This window comes from Anopheles funestus, chromosome 3RL (assembly GCF_943734845.2).
Source record: "Anopheles funestus chromosome 3RL, idAnoFuneDA-416_04, whole genome shotgun sequence".
NCBI lineage: Eukaryota > Metazoa > Arthropoda > Insecta > Diptera > Culicidae > Anopheles > Anopheles funestus.
In genome coordinates this window covers 65997482-66013894 of record NC_064599.1, presented here as the reverse complement: position 1 = coordinate 66013894, position 16413 = coordinate 65997482, and the positions used below count along the sequence as shown (strand labels likewise).

The window sequence follows — 16413 nt, the reverse complement described above, 5'->3', positions numbered from 1 at the left end:
AAATCATTTATCTTTCATTAATTGCTATGAAAAAATAACAGTACTATAACATTCTCTTCTTAATACTTCTCTAAATGCTAAATAAGCCATAAACAATTTGCTTTTGTTTCGAATAAATTCACTTTCCTTCAGCATTTGTTGTCAACCCCTGCAAACTGTCAAAATTAGAGAGAAACAGTTGTTACTTGGGCATGCTATAAAATATATATTTTATATGCTGGAATTAGCTTTTTTGAGCTTCTTTTTATAAAAAAATACTTTAGCTCTGTATAAAAAACTAAAAAATATCTACTTACACGAATTGAATAATATAAGTGAATTAAATTTAATAAATTAATCATAAAATCTTGCCGAAATGCACATCATGATGGCCGTTGTCACTCCCACAGTGGGGCTCAATCGTACCGTATATAAACGGGGTTCGTCATTTCAAAACAAGTCATTTTTTTAAATTCTTCGTGATTGAAGGACCGTGGTTAGCACGTGTCGTGTAAAGGTGCAACACAGCAAAACAGAAAACGGTGATTAGATAGTGTGTTGTAGAATTATTATTGTTTCTTCGTGTGGCTTTGCTGAATATTTAAGAGGCTTTTGCACAAAACTCAAAACAAATGTTTATGTGTTGATCGACCAAGTGTTTGCTGTGTTTACACAGTTACATTGTACATTAGCACAAGTGCAAGTGTTGCATTGCGTGGGGTGATTTAAATGAATTTAAACTAACGTGAATCTTATCGTATTGCAAGTGATATGATCAGCGGCAAGTGATCGGCGGTTTTCGGTGGTCGTTAAGGATGTTTAAAAAACGCATAGAACGGTACTGCATTATGGATTGAAAAAAGTGCATATTTATTTTTGTTCCATAATGATCATTTCTGGCTTGTTATAAACGGTGACATTCAAGTGATGTTGTGAAAAAAGTGTTTGAATAAACTTCACATAAACTCTTTGAAATAGGTGATCAAGTTCGGTATAATGAAAATTAACTGAAAATATTGTTCATGTTTCCCTATTCGATCAAATCCAATTAAAGACTTCAATTCCTCCCAACAAATGCATAATCATTGCTTTCCTTTAGTTAATTTTAAGGCGAACCACATATTTTCTAAAGCTGTAATTTGAACCGTCCATCGAGTGCTGTACGGCTAATTAAGCTACATTATAGTTTTATGATCCAAACTTGGGAGACACAAAACACAATTCCTTCCACCGGTTTTTTTTCTATTTTCCCTTCAATTTGTCTTTCCCCAAGAGTGGTGTTAGGTGTTTTTGGTAAAAAAAAAACAAAACAAAAGAAACCTGTTTGAAATCACCACAAATGTTGAGGAAAGTAAAAAACAAAAACAAAAAACACTCTACCAACGATCGTCAAAATAAGCGTTATCTTCTTTTTTACTGCATTTGATATAAAATCCTGTTGACGATTTTTCTTTGTTTTTGTTTTCCAAATTTTACTTTTTTCTCTATGGCCCAAATTCTGGTTAGATATTTAAAACAACGCTTAGTGTACAAAACATGAAAACAAATTATTTTTATTGTTTGAAGCATGCGCAACACGCATGTTGTTTGGAAGAGTAGAAATTATGAATTTTACTCACGTTTTCAAAAATGTTGCTTCCTTCCAAATAAAACCCTACCCAAGTCTCTTGGGCGCTATCGATCGATTATGTTCTTTAGCTGGTGAAGCGCAACAGGTAACTGGCCTTCATCAGCATTGAATTTTTATTTCCTTCAACCAACGAAAACGGTGGGCCAACGATGGGAATCGGGACTGTATTATACCCCGAGGCTAGTGGCTTCATAAAGAACTAAAAAAGCACCTCACCAAAACGTCAAAATCGTAGAAAGAGACAAGGATTGGTCCGGGCCGCATAAAGCATTAACGCCTCCGTCTACGGCAGCCGGGTCGGGTCGGGTAAAGTGATCGAAGGAGCCAGAGCCTGCAAGCGCTCACACATCAACACGCGAATACATATCAGGAAAAGGAAAGTAATCGATACATTCCTTCGCTGGCCGAGCGTCACTTTCTAAACGAAGAGAAAGATATTACGAACCGTTCCCGACAGTCGAAAGTGGCTGGAATTCTTTTTCTGCTTTCGGTGGTAGGAGACAACCAACCACAAAAAATGGTGTTGATCACTGACCAGCCATTCGAGTGATCCTGTATCCGATTTGGAGCCTGCAGCTTTATTTCGCAAACACGTGGTGTTTGTTGTACGAAAAACAATAATACATTAAAAGCCTCGTTTAACTTTTCATTTGATAGAAATTTACTTGATCATGAAAGATCACTTTTAGAATAATAGAAAAAAGTCATTTGTTTTCCACATACTAATGATAAATGATCAAACAAATGATCACTTGATCTTTGCCACCCAAAAATTCACTTTTACATAACATGAACCAGTTTTCTTTGTGTGATATTTATGCTTTTTTAATGCCCTTTTTTCTGTAAAACCGGAAATATAACCATTAAAAATTCTATCGACTAGGAAAGCGATCGTTTGAAGATCGTTCGCACGATCGCGATCCCATTTTTTTTTCTCTCGAACGCATTGTTTTGAAATGCATCTCACTGATTATACGCCCAGTTGATACATTTTTATAGACCACGGATTAATGCAATATGCATAAGGCGTGAGTGTGTGAATAGATCCATCATACACCACAAGGAGAAAGTGCACACACAGAAGGGTTCGTAACAATAAATCGATCCGTAACGTTATGCCTCCATTAGGCGTTACTGGTTCCATTTTGGATTCGGAAGGGTATGGTAGTTTATTTGTTTTGATGAAGATGCAGCGTTTCCCTTTTAATTAATTCCCTCAGTTTTTTTTTATTAGAGGCTTGCATCGGTGAGGTCCATTTGGTACAATAATATGCTATTAAAGTTTACATTTCAAAATGTTTCTTTTTATGAATGGAAGATGTAACTTCTCTCACTATCATCGATAAGCGCATACTTTCATACACCACACCAAGAAGATGCAGTAGTTCTAACGCTTCTCTCTTCTTTGCGTTATTCCATTAATTCCAAATATCCAAATATAACAAGAAAACAATATTGTTCGGCTTGCAAAACGCGAATAAACTGCAAAAAACAGTGATAAAAACTTACAACCACAAAACCCGAAACATAAGCAAAAAGAAAAAAACAGTGTGAAAAGGGCTGACAAAAAAGCAAAAGTAAAAACAGACAAAAACGATCGTATTGCTGCGTACACAATCACAACCACCGATCATCATCAGCGGTAAAGCCAAGCCAAATAATAATCGGAGATAATGGTTGCATAATTTTATCATTAAATTCGTATCCCAACCATACATACAGAGTGAAGAACAGGCGTAAAACAAAAGCAAAAATCTAGTGGAAATTAAAGCAAAAAAGCAAAACGAAAGATATTTGCGCACCAGAGTACAGGAGATCGTACGTGAGTGTGTGCAGATTCAATGGATTTGTACCTCGGGCCGGCCATTACCATCCAGCCACCGGCCTCTGCGAACGTGCGTCAAGTGACGAGTGTGTTCTGTGTGTGAGTGTACGAGTGATGTTCAATTACCGCAAGTGTCACGGCGCTGTCTTTTGGTGAATCTGCTGCTGCTGCTGCTGTGCATTGTTTATTTCGGCTTTCCTATCGAAAGGATGATGTCATACGGTGTTCTTCGTGTGGTGTGATTATTTTACAAGCTTTTTTTTTGGTTGTTAATAATAATTTGATCGTGCTGAGTGTATATGCACCCGAGTGTTTCGCGATAACATTCTTAACTAATCTGCACAAAACGTGCTTACTTTCGCTAATTAATTAAAACGTGTTTAGTTCACAACAACATAGTTTATGTTGTCGGTTATATAGATTAGGCGTTAGGCGAACCCGGTTGACACAAGAATCGTACCCAAAACAGAACAATGGAAAACGAATCCTGTTACGGAGGCGGTGATATTGCGGGTGCCATTTTCGGCACACTGATCGCCGTCATACTCGTAGCAGTGTTGCTCTGGTGGCTCTACAAGAAGAACTACATCCTTAAGCGTAAAGGTAAGTTATTACACAAGGAAATTGAATTCATCATCTTTTGCTTGCAGTAATCAATTTCACCGCTTGCTTCGGCATATCCGGCGTTTGCGTGCTTTAATTTGATATTATGAAACGCAAATCAAAACGGTTTTTGCGCCCCAACTAATGGCATGGCAGTAGTTTAACGCTCCATACTAGAGCAGGGTATCACCGAACAAGCCAATATTGTTTACTTCAACCCCGATTAGACGGAACGGAAGACGAACACTTTGCATACCCGCTTAAGAGAACCGGTACGGAACTTTGGCAAAGCCACCTTACGGTGATTAGGTCAATCAAGCGGAGAAAAGCTACTTTGGATGGAAAAGTGGGTTGGCAGGATGTTACATGCGTCGCATGCAAATGACCTGCGTTACGCCAAGTGTCACTCGTTGCTCCGCGTTTAATCGTATCGATTGTGCAACGGTTCGGTGCCTCACAACACCAGCGATCCAAGCGGGAGGGTAACTTTCCATCGGGATCGGCGTAGTTATGGCTTTCCCGTGCGTAGGGAAAGCAAACGCTGCCCAGCAACAGCAAGTCACCGTTTCGCCTTACACCCGTTACAACCCGTACGATCGAATTGGACGAATCGTTTCCTTTTTCCGTTTTAGGCCCATCGCCATCATCGCCCACACGATGACGCTGTTGATTTTGTGTCGGTGTGTGTCGTCTTTGCTACAAAACAAAATGATGGCCGGCAGCGGAATGCGTTGGAATGCGATCGAATCGTTCGGGTGTGCAGCCGAGTGTCCGGGCTGGAGTTTTATCATCATTTGCATACGAATCATAATGTTTATCGATGAGTAGTTCGGACGTTTCTCTGCGTACGGGTATGGGCACGCGCAAACACACACACACGCATCCACCGTGGCTTGGACATGGTTCATCGATCGTGAACCGTGGGTTGGCGATCGCCCAATGTGTTTACCTACCCCTCCATAGGTACTGTGGATTATTTTGGTTTTTTTTTCTAAGCTTTTTTCCGCTTGAAGATTTGTGCGATACCATTGTCTGATGGAGGGACCCCGTCAATCAGAATAATCCATGTATAGCGAGGGCGTGTGATAGCTATCGATAAATATTGAAGATAGATTTTTATTCAATTTTATTTTTAAAAAAATCAAGATATTAATTACTAAATACGACGAATAACACACAAGCCACTCGATTATTCCGGATGTTTACTCTACGAACAAAACTGCACCAAACCCCCGGAGAAAACACTTGCCGAGGAAGGAAATAAAATCACCTTCCTACTAGACCATGTAACACCACATAACATGGCGTAGGCGCAACTACCAAAGTATCGAGGAAAACTGTCGGACAGTAGTAGTGGGCAAACTTTTTTTTCTTCAATTGCACTGAGAAAAACGCATTTTAATTCCTGTGTACTATGGACACGCACACCGGAACTAGCATTTACCAGTGATCGGTAGTAACAACCCTAACCGTTGTAATTCAGTAGTGGACTTTCGGAATGACATCTACAACAAGCAGAAAAAAAACAAACTCCTCCCTTCCCGGTACAGGAAGCTTTCCATCCATCCGTTTAGCCTGCTGGTTGAACGATGGCATCGTCCATCATCAGGCCCTATTTGCGTGACAGGGCGTAATGATTGTAGTGCAGCGCTTTGAAAAATTGCAAGTGCGACAAATTGCGTCCCCAGTTGATTGACTGACGCATATTAATTGTGGCGAAGCACTGTGGATGTGTAGAGGAAGACTCCGGAAGGGCATCAGGAAATTGGAGGAGGAGATTGGATTGGAACAAACAAACACACCAAAAGTTCAAAAGGTGTTCCTGGAATAGACGCGGAATATATCCCAACATCTTCCAAACTTTGTTCCCCTCGTGACTTTGAGGAGGTGTTTTGGAACGAGTATGTCAAGTCATGAACGATCTCTCCTCAGGTATACATCAGTAAAACATTGATCACTGTTGATAATCTTCCGGTTTCGATCCAATTTTAACGGCATTGGTGTAAATACTTCACGCCTCATTTCTATCGCAGGGTACCCATCTAGCGTGACCTGTTGTTTTAACCTGTGTTTTGAAGCCAATCACCGGTACAAAGTACATCAGGTTCAGATGGAGGAGGAATTCACGCACACGTTGGAAAGTATCATTCCGGTGTTGCTCAGAAAACAGTACAGCGCCACCGGTATTAAACTACACCCTAAGGGCTGTTGTGCTGTACGAGAAAGTCTTAAGGCACTCCCCGGAATACGTTTACAGATGTTTGAAGATATCTCAGAAGTTATTTCAAGGTGTTCCGAACAAGGTGAAAATCACAGAATTGATCACCAAGTGGCGTTAGAGACAAAAACACACCATACAAAGCGGGGAGCTTTAGCGATGTTGGAGATAACTACTTCCCTCTTAATTCTTGATGGCTGACACTATTATCTTCCTTTAACGGGCCCATCTTGATGACCGATCAAGCGCACGAGTCCCCGATTCTTATCAAGAATCGCATTATAGCTCACGGGACCATTTGATACTGTTTTGCAAATTAATAATGTTATATTTTTGTGAGTGTTAGAGTGTGTGTGTGTGTGAGTGCGCTTTCTGCGCTATTTTCTCGATCTACGATCTTCTTATCTGCTGCCAAACTGTAACCTCTAGCGTATGTAGATGTGGCGGTAGATTTTTGTTGTTGTTGTGTGTTTGTCGCTGCAACCGGAAAAACAAGTTTCTTGTTCTTCGGCGGCAGAAAACTTGCTAAACGACACGCATATATACACACACACACACGAACAAAAATACACCCCATACACAGGTGCACCGGTGATGGTCGCAACTTGATGAGAACTCGTTTTCCGAAACTCTGAAACCCAGCATCTCATCCTCAGACACACGCCACACGCTATCAAGGGATTCGATACGTTTTGCTGCTTCATATTTGTTTTAGCGTACCGTTTGCGTCCTCTTCCACACGGTTGTGGAATTGCGAGTTTATGCAAATTATATGGTTCCCGAAACTCTCCCGAACGGTTAGAATCGAAGATCCGCGATCACAAAACCTGGAACCACTGTCCCAACGGATCGACGAATGATAAAGTGAAGATGCGTGTGTACTAGCGAGAAGCAATTAGCTATTGGTATCTTCCGTTTTTGCCAACTGGCTTGGGGCGCTTACGCAACATGTAAAGCACCTGTGTCTGGACATTGTTTTGTTGTTTCTGGTTTTATTATTTTTTTTTTGCAGCAGCAGTTCCGGTGACATGATATCCGCTCGCTGATTTATCGATCATTCGTTCCGTCTAGCCCGTGTTGTGTCGGGCTAGGAGGGAAATAACACCCGAGGCATGGTCCACCGTGTCATACACATGAGTGATTGGGTAATTTCAAAGTTTTTAAAAACTTTCTCTAATGCCCAGTTCGGCGTGTGAGAAATAGCACAGCAAATTATTGTGTTTTTATTATTTATTTTAAGTGATTATGATTGGATGAAGGATGTTTTTTTGTTGTTTGGGTTTTTTGTTCAAATTCATTGTGATGATAAATTGGTTGTTATAAAACAGCAATTGAAAGCTATTTTTAAATCACTTTGCTGATCATTATTAACTTAGAAACGAAAGATATCTCTTTCACAATGATAACACATGATAGAATTATAATTTGTATCTAGTGTCTTCCAAATTTTGTATCTAGTGTCTTCCAAACTCATTAGGGAAGAATGTTTATTCGATTTGAGTTAAAGTTTTAGCAACTTAAAGACATTTTTACATAGCTTAGTTTGACAAAAACTGAATGTTATTCATTTCCTTATAATGGTGGGATGGAAGAAATCGTTTTTATCTATTTTTAAATTATTTAAAACAAAAATGTTAAGCGAACTTCCGATACCAAAATGAATTACTTCAATTAGTAATTAAATCTTCCCTCAACACAGACAAGGACAAAAGTATTAACTCTAAAAACGATTTTTTTAAAGATTCTTGTTTAAATCAGCTAAATATAATAAGCATTTTTCACAACTATTAGTGAACCATCGACTTCCGTTGCAGGTGAGTTTGCGAACCTAACCACGATCGCACGGTTTCGTCGTCAGATCGGTCAGCGACCGTCAGTGCCGTCAGAGTCAAAAACAGAAGATGAAAGAAAGAAAAACAGCCAAACGCAGAAAATACACATTGTTTGGGGTGACCATTTCCCCGGATCAAGTGTAAAAGATAAACATTCCAACGGATCGACCATTTGCCGCAGGGCTGCCTCTCGCATCACACGTTGACGCGCGGCGTTGGCTATTTTCTATTCCCACTTCCATACCATTCGCCAGCGACCAGTTTCTTCGGGCTGGGTGGACGAAACCGAAGGGAGATGGCAGATCTTGCCATGCAGATCTCTCGACCCGAAACCCAAAGCCAAAGCGACAAAGTGGATGATTTTTATATCACTTTTCACAAACGAACAACGGCGCTACGTGTGCCACCCTCTGGCACTGGGGACTGGTGGTATCTCTTGCTGGCTAAACTCTCTCGGCACAGTGTCGTTGTGTGTCCGAAAAAAAACAGGTTTGTTGGCATTTTGCGTTCTTGTGCGATAGCTTGGAAGCCGATGTACGGAGGGAGGTATGATTTGTGTGGGGTGTGGGGAAGGGCAACGCTGGAAAAGAATTTTTATCATTATACACACCTTCGTCTTCGTCTTCATCACAACAGCGTGGTTTTTTTTTTATTTGGAGGGCAGAACAAGTTGTTGGTGTGCGAAGGAACGCACCACGTACGAGAACACCGGTTCGCGCGGTGCGCGAACATGGGTTGAAAAGCTTTCCGAAAAGAAAAGAGACACCTCTGACATTCACTCGGAGTCGCTCTTGAGCTGTGTATCAAGCGTTGAATATGTTTCTGTTGCCGAAGAACTATTTCATTAGCATCTGCTAAATAATACAAATTTCTGAAATCTTTCTGCCCGGGCTGAGCTTCAGCCTGCGTAGAACGTATAAGCTGCACGAAAATAAATGCTCCAATCAGTTGTCAACGTTTTGCTTGAGAATTTACGACCTTTTTTAAAATAATTCCGCGTCCTCTCTTTCATTGGCGAAGGCGAAATTACTTCGGTAATCAAACATTTCATCTTCCATTTCCTTTGCTATATGCGTTATAAAAGCAAAGTTCTCGATCGTGTTAGCCGTCGCTTTATTGCTCTTGACACTCGATTTAATGGTTCGTCCACTATAGGTCCATCCAACAAAACACACTTTTCGCAACACAGGGCCACAATAAGTGTTTGTCGGCCGATCCATTAACTTCAAGAGGTCTTATCGTAAGAATGTTTTTTTTTTCTGTGTCCACATGAGGATCGAAAATCTTGAACCGGTATTATGGCTCTAAATAACTTCTTTTTTTTTCGGGGCACACTTATTCAATTTATCAATTATCGTTTCATCCTTTTTCCTTCTTCGTGGATTGTAACCGAATTCTTTGAGCAGCAATTGAAGAAAAAAAAGGAGAACAATTACCTAAATATGTACACCTAGATAAATAATTTAATTTCTATTGATAATTTGAGATTGGAAATAAAACAAAAAAAAACGCTTTCGGCGACTTAAGCAGTCAGTTCGGGGGGCGTAGGTGAAAGCTCCAACAAACCCGCCTAATGAAGAGCGTTCATCACGGATCGCTGGCATTGAATGGGCCGAAACGGATCGGGGGGTGAAAAAAAAGAAAGCTAATTTTGGCTTCCGGATGTTGTAACAGTGATTATTGCCAATTAAAATAAATCATCTTTTGAGGGTGTGATACACATTTCGTGTATTTAATTCTACATTCTTAAGCCACGTGTACTTGTGTTCTGATTGTGACTTTCTCTATTGGGAAATTCATTTTTATGTAGGTTAGGGAACCTTCGATTCATTTCCCTTTTTTTTCTCCTTCACATCGACAAGCGTAGGTTTGAGCTTGCTTGCACCATTTGGCGATAGGAGTGATGTAACCCACTTTTGCTCTACTCAAACAAACCCTTTCCATTCATGTTTTTTTGTTGTTGCCTTCTTTTAATTCAGTGGAACGGAATTGTGCAAATATCATAACAAGCATTCGTATACAAACACAGATGACTCTCCTTCTCTACGGGCTGGAACTTCGCTGCCTGCTTCAGCATATGGAACCGTGTTCTATGCCCTTTTTCTTTCGCTCACTTCGCTACGATCATTAAGACTTGCATGCTCCGTGCACTTGCGATTTAGCCGCCGGTAACCTTCGGTACATGCGTCCGATTTGTAATGTAACAGAATGTTTCTTTTTCCCCCCCATTCCCTTCTCCATTCCAATGATGGCCATAAATATCGCACCAACCGTGGTCACATGTAGGTTGACGCACGCTATCGCGATCTTTACTCTTTTGCCTTCCGAACCTGCTGTCTCCAACCCTCCACCGGGTCGCGTTCTTCCACGTAGTCGATTAGCCAGCCGCGTACCAAAAGCTGGCCGATCAAGTGTGTGAGTGTTGTGCATCGGATTCATACAATGCAACCGTACTGTTGCAAACGATCTCAGTGACGACGACACGGACGACACAGCGATTATATAGATGGTCACGAATCGTTTAGCTTCCTCCAGTATTGGCAAATGAATGCCTTTTCAGCCCGCATAAAACGTTGCGCTAATAAGTTGGTGTCGTATTTAAAAAGGGAGTTTTTTTTCTACTTCTCCTTGCGTACTTTGCTGCTCCGTTTGCAGCATCTGTGCGGAAACATCATCTGGAGAATGTGTGTTTCATCGCCTACGATCGTTCGATCGTTCGATCGTTTCTCAGGCACGTGTGTGAGCGATTTATGCTTGCTGCTGCTGCTGCCCTCAATATCCGTGTGTGTGGGACTTTTATCGTTTATCAGGGCCGAGAGCGGATTCGATCTAATCTTTTAGCTTGATCTCGAGGAGGGAAGTTTTCTATTTCGAACAGATTTCGTTACTAGCCACGCACATCGAAAAGCTTCTTTTTTTTTGTTGGAGATATTCCAACAACACACAATTATCTCCAATTTCCGTTCTTCGGTTTTTCGATGCTTATAGAATTCTTTATCGATTACAATGTACTAACGTGTAACGGTGGATTTTTGGTAGGTAGAAACGCATTCCACGAGCAGCTTGTATAATTGTTTATAATCATACTCACTAGCAAGATATTAAACCCCCCCAAAAAAAGGTGAAAAATAACAGTATCGTTTGCTGTGAGCGCTGCTACGAATGGAAAAGAGCTCCAGTTGCAGCATTACAACCAGTGTAGACACACTAAACTCTCTGATCTAATCGAAGCCATACATTAAATTTAATGTGCCCGATTCGTACGGTGGTTATGATACACCGAAAAAGGTAAGCATAGATCCATTTCGAGAACGGCAAAACGGCTCAGGGGGGAATGTTGTACTTGATTTCTCCCCGTAGTATATGCACCACAATCGTTGTTCTGCAGAATGCAAACTGTTACTCACATTTGGCACGCTTCCCTTTCATGTCCGAACCATTGATATGGAGGCGTATTGAGAAGTTGAGGAGCATTGTTACGCCACAAAAGGAACGTTTTTTCCGTACGATGATGCAAACTATCTCAATTTTGGGAATGTTTTTTAGGGAAACACAAGTAAAAGTAGGTGAAAAATAAAATATCACATCGCTTTTGACTTCAAATTGGGACAAGGTAGAGTCAATAATGGATTCTTTTCAAGCTGAAGTAGAATTTGTGGTGGTTTGTGGTGATCGAATGGTAAGAAATGAACAGTTTTGCTCAACTAATTCTCGACTCGATTCGACACTTGCCAAGTTTTTCGAGTTCCAGGAGTTTTGTTGAGTATCAAATTCAAATTTTCAAGAATGGTGTAAATCCAGCATGAAGAGAGGATTCAACGTCCATTTTAACAAATTGAAAAGAATCAAGAATATGATCCAACTTTACCAACATTAAGTCAAAAACCTCTCTCTTACCTAGAAATGGCAAAAATCTTCAGAAATCAAAACCTTGAAAATATGAAAGATACTATAATTTAGCATTTACCGAAATGTTATTGAAGATATCAATATAGTGACTTAAAGACTTAAGTATAATGAGTAAAGTATAACGACAAATATTCCAGAAATTCTAGATATTCAACTTCAGATATTCTTAAGATCTTGATTGAGGTCCGACCATAATCAAGATCTTAAGAAGAGGTCCATAGGATTTTTGAGTTCTTCCAGATTTCCTCTCGGTTCCAGAAAAACCTCTTCGAAACTCATCCTAATTTCCGGATACGACTCAAAGAGTATAGACCTCAGTTATATATCTCCTTTTAAGAGTTCAAAAATCCCCAGAAATAGAGTTCTTTACTGAACGAGTTCTTCATCGCTAGATTGATAGCATTGATGGTATCTCCAAATTCTTAACACTCCACTTCCCAATTACAAATTGGGTCAATCAAAAATCATTCAACAAAATTTACACATCACCTTTTTTTCTATTGCCAACAGCACTCGTAAAGTACTCACATCACCCTGCGGTCAAACATCCCGCAGGCACTTCTTTAAAGTTTGGCCTAGCATTCTCTGGTGCCCAAAGCAGAGAACCAAAGTTTAATTGACCGTAGCGGTACCGGTTCTAAGTTTGTACCGTACTTCCGCGAACCTCGCTCCAAACTTCTGCTGGGTTAATATTTGCCCCCTCCTCTCCCGGCATTCCCAATGTAAACAATTCCAAAACCGCGATCGATTGCCATTCGCACACCAAATCGCCGCTTACGTGTCGGAAATAATCGAAACTTAGCGCATCATCACCATCCCGATCCTCCCTTCCAGCCAGCGAATTGATCGATCGATCCGGGTGAAGAAAATCGCTTGTATAATTGCTTTCGAATTCAGTGTTCTTGCTTACCTGTAAATGCGAATGCGTCCGGTTAGCGCACTCATGTTGAGTTATTCGTTTCCCCATTTTTGGGTGTCTTTGGAAGCGTTTAAACGATTCTCTTTTGCTTGTATCGCTTCATTCCGCGAGCACAACATATCAGTCGAGTGTGTTTTTTTTTGTTGCTTCCGATAGGTCTTGCACGTGTGTGCGCGTTTCGTATGGTCGTCTGTTTGCACCATTCATAACGCACCAGCCGCAACCGATAGAGAGCTTGCGCAAGAAAGGGTGTCTTATGTCATTGTTTAAATTCCTTCAGCCCACCTTCAAAAAAATGGCGATGAATATTTGGGACGCTAGTGCGAAGTATTTCCCTGAGCTTTGCAATCAGCTTTTTGGAGGGTGTTCGTGTATCGCATTATGATGTGCGGGTGTGGATGAAGGGAAACCAAAAGAGATGGTAACATTCTTTGGTATAACGCAATCACAACCTACTGGTTAAAACACAATTGCTAGTTGTATCCTTATTTGGGTGTTGAATAGTTTGCAACAAATCGTGTGCCAGATGGTAACTAGGTAGCACCCCGAAAAGACTTATAACGGTAGTAATATTCTGTAAACATCCTAACATCCTAAAAAGGGTAAACTACAATCCTAAAGTACGTTGACGAATGGAGGAATTTGCGGAGGAAAGAAAGTTAGCTTAACCTGTTATTCTAAAACATGCCGGACCTGTCATTCATCAGAATCTCCGGTGTCCGGTTTTGAACCATTCAGTATGCAAAAGTTTGTTTTCACGTTCCCCAAAGAAAACACTGGTTCGGTGAGAAAATCAAACATCGTCGAACAAACAGACAAAGTGTGCTTCAAATTCGAAACCAGTTTTGTGCTAAAAATATCAACAACCCCCTAAAACATACTGTTGGTGAGACTCAAAGGCTCATCAAAACACAGTGGGGTCTGGTTGGTTTGTTGTTGGTTTTCTGCAGCCAGCACCGGCAATGTTGATCGGCAGTTTTATTATTTTTTATTTTTCGATCTTCGCCATGCAAAAGGTTAACATCTGACTGCAGCATTCAGGAGGATCCGCGCTGTACGATTGACCTTCGCCAACTAAGGACAAGTGATCGTCATTCGTGAGCGCGGCATGATCTCGCTTCAGAAATGAGAAGTTACGCGGAACATATTTATTTTTTTTTGTTAAAATCTGGAATGGGAAACGATCGCTTCACATACACCGTGTGACTAGACAGGTGTTTTAATGGTGGATGAAGGTTAACTTACTTTATGAGATATAGATTTACTTTCATGTCGATTCGGACTTTAACCTCCTGCCGAATGTATTACAAATGTTTTTTCGACATTGAAACAGTGATCTTTTAATTGATTTGATTCTAACGCACTAGGAAAAAAAGGGTTCGTCGCTTGAAAACAAACGAAAGACTTCAATGCAATTCAAATGTTGAATAGAATCGTTATAATTTTTTTTTCTTCTTTGTAATATAAAATTGAATTCATAATACCTAAAAGAAGAAAAAATTGATCGAATGAGAAATGATTAACAATCGAAATAATTAATTATTTTTCAACAACTCTTTACCGGCGAGTTGGATAAGGAAAAAAAACTTGCTTTATGTACGAAAATTGATTCTCACCCAATTTGGCTACTCATTTTCCTGCGGCTCTTTTCTTACCCATCATTCGGGTCACTCGTTCTGTTTTCCATCGGATAGTGAATATAGTCTGGAGAGTCAGGAAGCAGCTTACAATAGACCTCCAGTCAATCATTTCTACCATTTTTTACCTCCTTCCCTCACGCTTGTCTAAGGTGCTGACCGGCTGACCAAGAAAAGGTACAGCAGACAGTGAATCTGGAGCAGCGCAATAAATTACGGTGATATTGAAATTCCATACGAAAAACCTTGCCGAGGCGAGGGAGAGAGAGAAGCAGAGAGGATAAAGAAAAAAAGGATTGGCCACTTGAATGTTGGTTCGGAGTATGCCTTCTATCGTAACCCACCGAGACCGGCAGCAGTTGGTAAGGTGCATTAGCGAGTGCTCGGGATGCGGTAAATTCCAATCACCACACCGTAACCTCGATAATAAATAATAAAAGTTGTAATAATAGCACAAACGGGATAGGCAGGAACGATACGAATGGAATGGCTGGATCATTTCAACTGGCTGGATAAAGGGATACGAAAGGCTGACGCGAGCTGACCACAACTTTACAGTGAGGTTCGTTTGTTCGTTTGTTCACATGTTCTAGTTTTATAGCACCCTTCTTTTTGAAGTTAATTTATATATTCACAGGCAATTCAAATTGATGCTAGAAGGAATGTCTACAAAAAAAAATGATTGCTACAGATAAGTTTTTTAGTAAGTTTAAAGTCATGTAGAAAGCCTCATCTTAAAATCAATCACATCGTTCCGAAATGTTCGAAGAACTTCTTCAGAACAGACAAGAATTCCTCTCTGCTGCATATCATTCATCCTATCAGTCGTAGACCTTAGACCTACTAAGCATTATTTAATTGGATAGAGTAACCATTTGTTAGCCCATCCCCAAGAAATCTCTCTTTATGGCCCACCGCAAAAAAGGTCTTTGCCCGTTGTGTAACATACAATGTACCGATGCCTTCGGCTTACAATGTTGTAATGAAGAAGAAGGAAGAAAAAAAACTCCAACGCATCCCATTCGAGAGATGTCAGTGCATGATCATTAACGCACACATTACGAGCGGTTCCACCACAGACCTTCCTTCAATGCTGCCACCCTGAGACCAGTTTTTTTTGCAGGTCACAATGAATTCCACATTCCAAACAGTTTTGTTTGCCCCTTACCGTGTCTAGTTCGCTAGATCATGGCCATTGCCTTTTGGTGCAGAGCTTTCGACTTCTTTTTTGCTAAAGTGACGAAAGAAAGCCGAACGTAAACGCTCAATTGGCATCTCTTGATATATTTTATTGCTTCGATTAGCATATTACACTGTCGGATGGAACATCGGCAAGCAATTTGAAATTGATTTAGTATTGAAAAAAAAACCTCCCACCACGAACTTGAGTGGGAGAGTTGTGAAAGGATAGCATTAATTTCACTTTCTCTCTCTCTCGCACTTTGTGTGAGATATTAATGTTATTTTTATTATCTTGTATTAAAAAATGAATTCCTGAAGAGGAATTCTTAGCTACTAAGACAGGTTTACACTATGTGATTCACTTCTAAGCAGGCGTCAGGTATCATTTCCGTGTGCTAAATTATTTTTTCTATCAAAAAACAAGTTAACTATCTACCTAGAGCCTCACACAATTGTTTTCGAAAGCTTTCTGTATTCCTTTATTTTTGATAAAATAAATTTCTAATGAACGATAGCTGAAGGGATGCAATTCTGCACGTGGGAACGAAACGCAAATGAACTGTTATGAATGAAGGTGAAACCTGTCGCGTGACGAGCATCATTGGAAAGGAATTTATCGCCCCAAAAAAAAAGGTTCAGACGGTGTGGTCATCATCACAACATCCTAATATGTAAATAT

General features: G+C 40.3%; 1 protein-coding gene across 4 annotated transcripts in view; it reads left to right on the top strand.

Annotated features, from left to right (window-relative positions):
* Positions 1-397: 397 nt before the first annotated feature.
* The window catches only part of LOC125771571 (uncharacterized), a 56882-nt gene continuing 40866 nt past the window's right edge, over positions 398-16413 (top strand). Inside the window, exons 1-2 of one of the 4 annotated variants that reach the window (XM_049442307.1) lie at positions 398-521; positions 3855-4037. In XM_049442307.1, the coding sequence (XP_049298264.1) occupies positions 3908-4037 (130 nt within the window). In that variant the 5' untranslated portion in view covers positions 398-521; positions 3855-3907. Of the gene's footprint in view, positions 533-3331; positions 4038-16413 lie in introns of all 4 variants that reach the window. The other 3 variants (XM_049442306.1, XM_049442304.1, XM_049442305.1) reach the window with 3 other exon arrangements.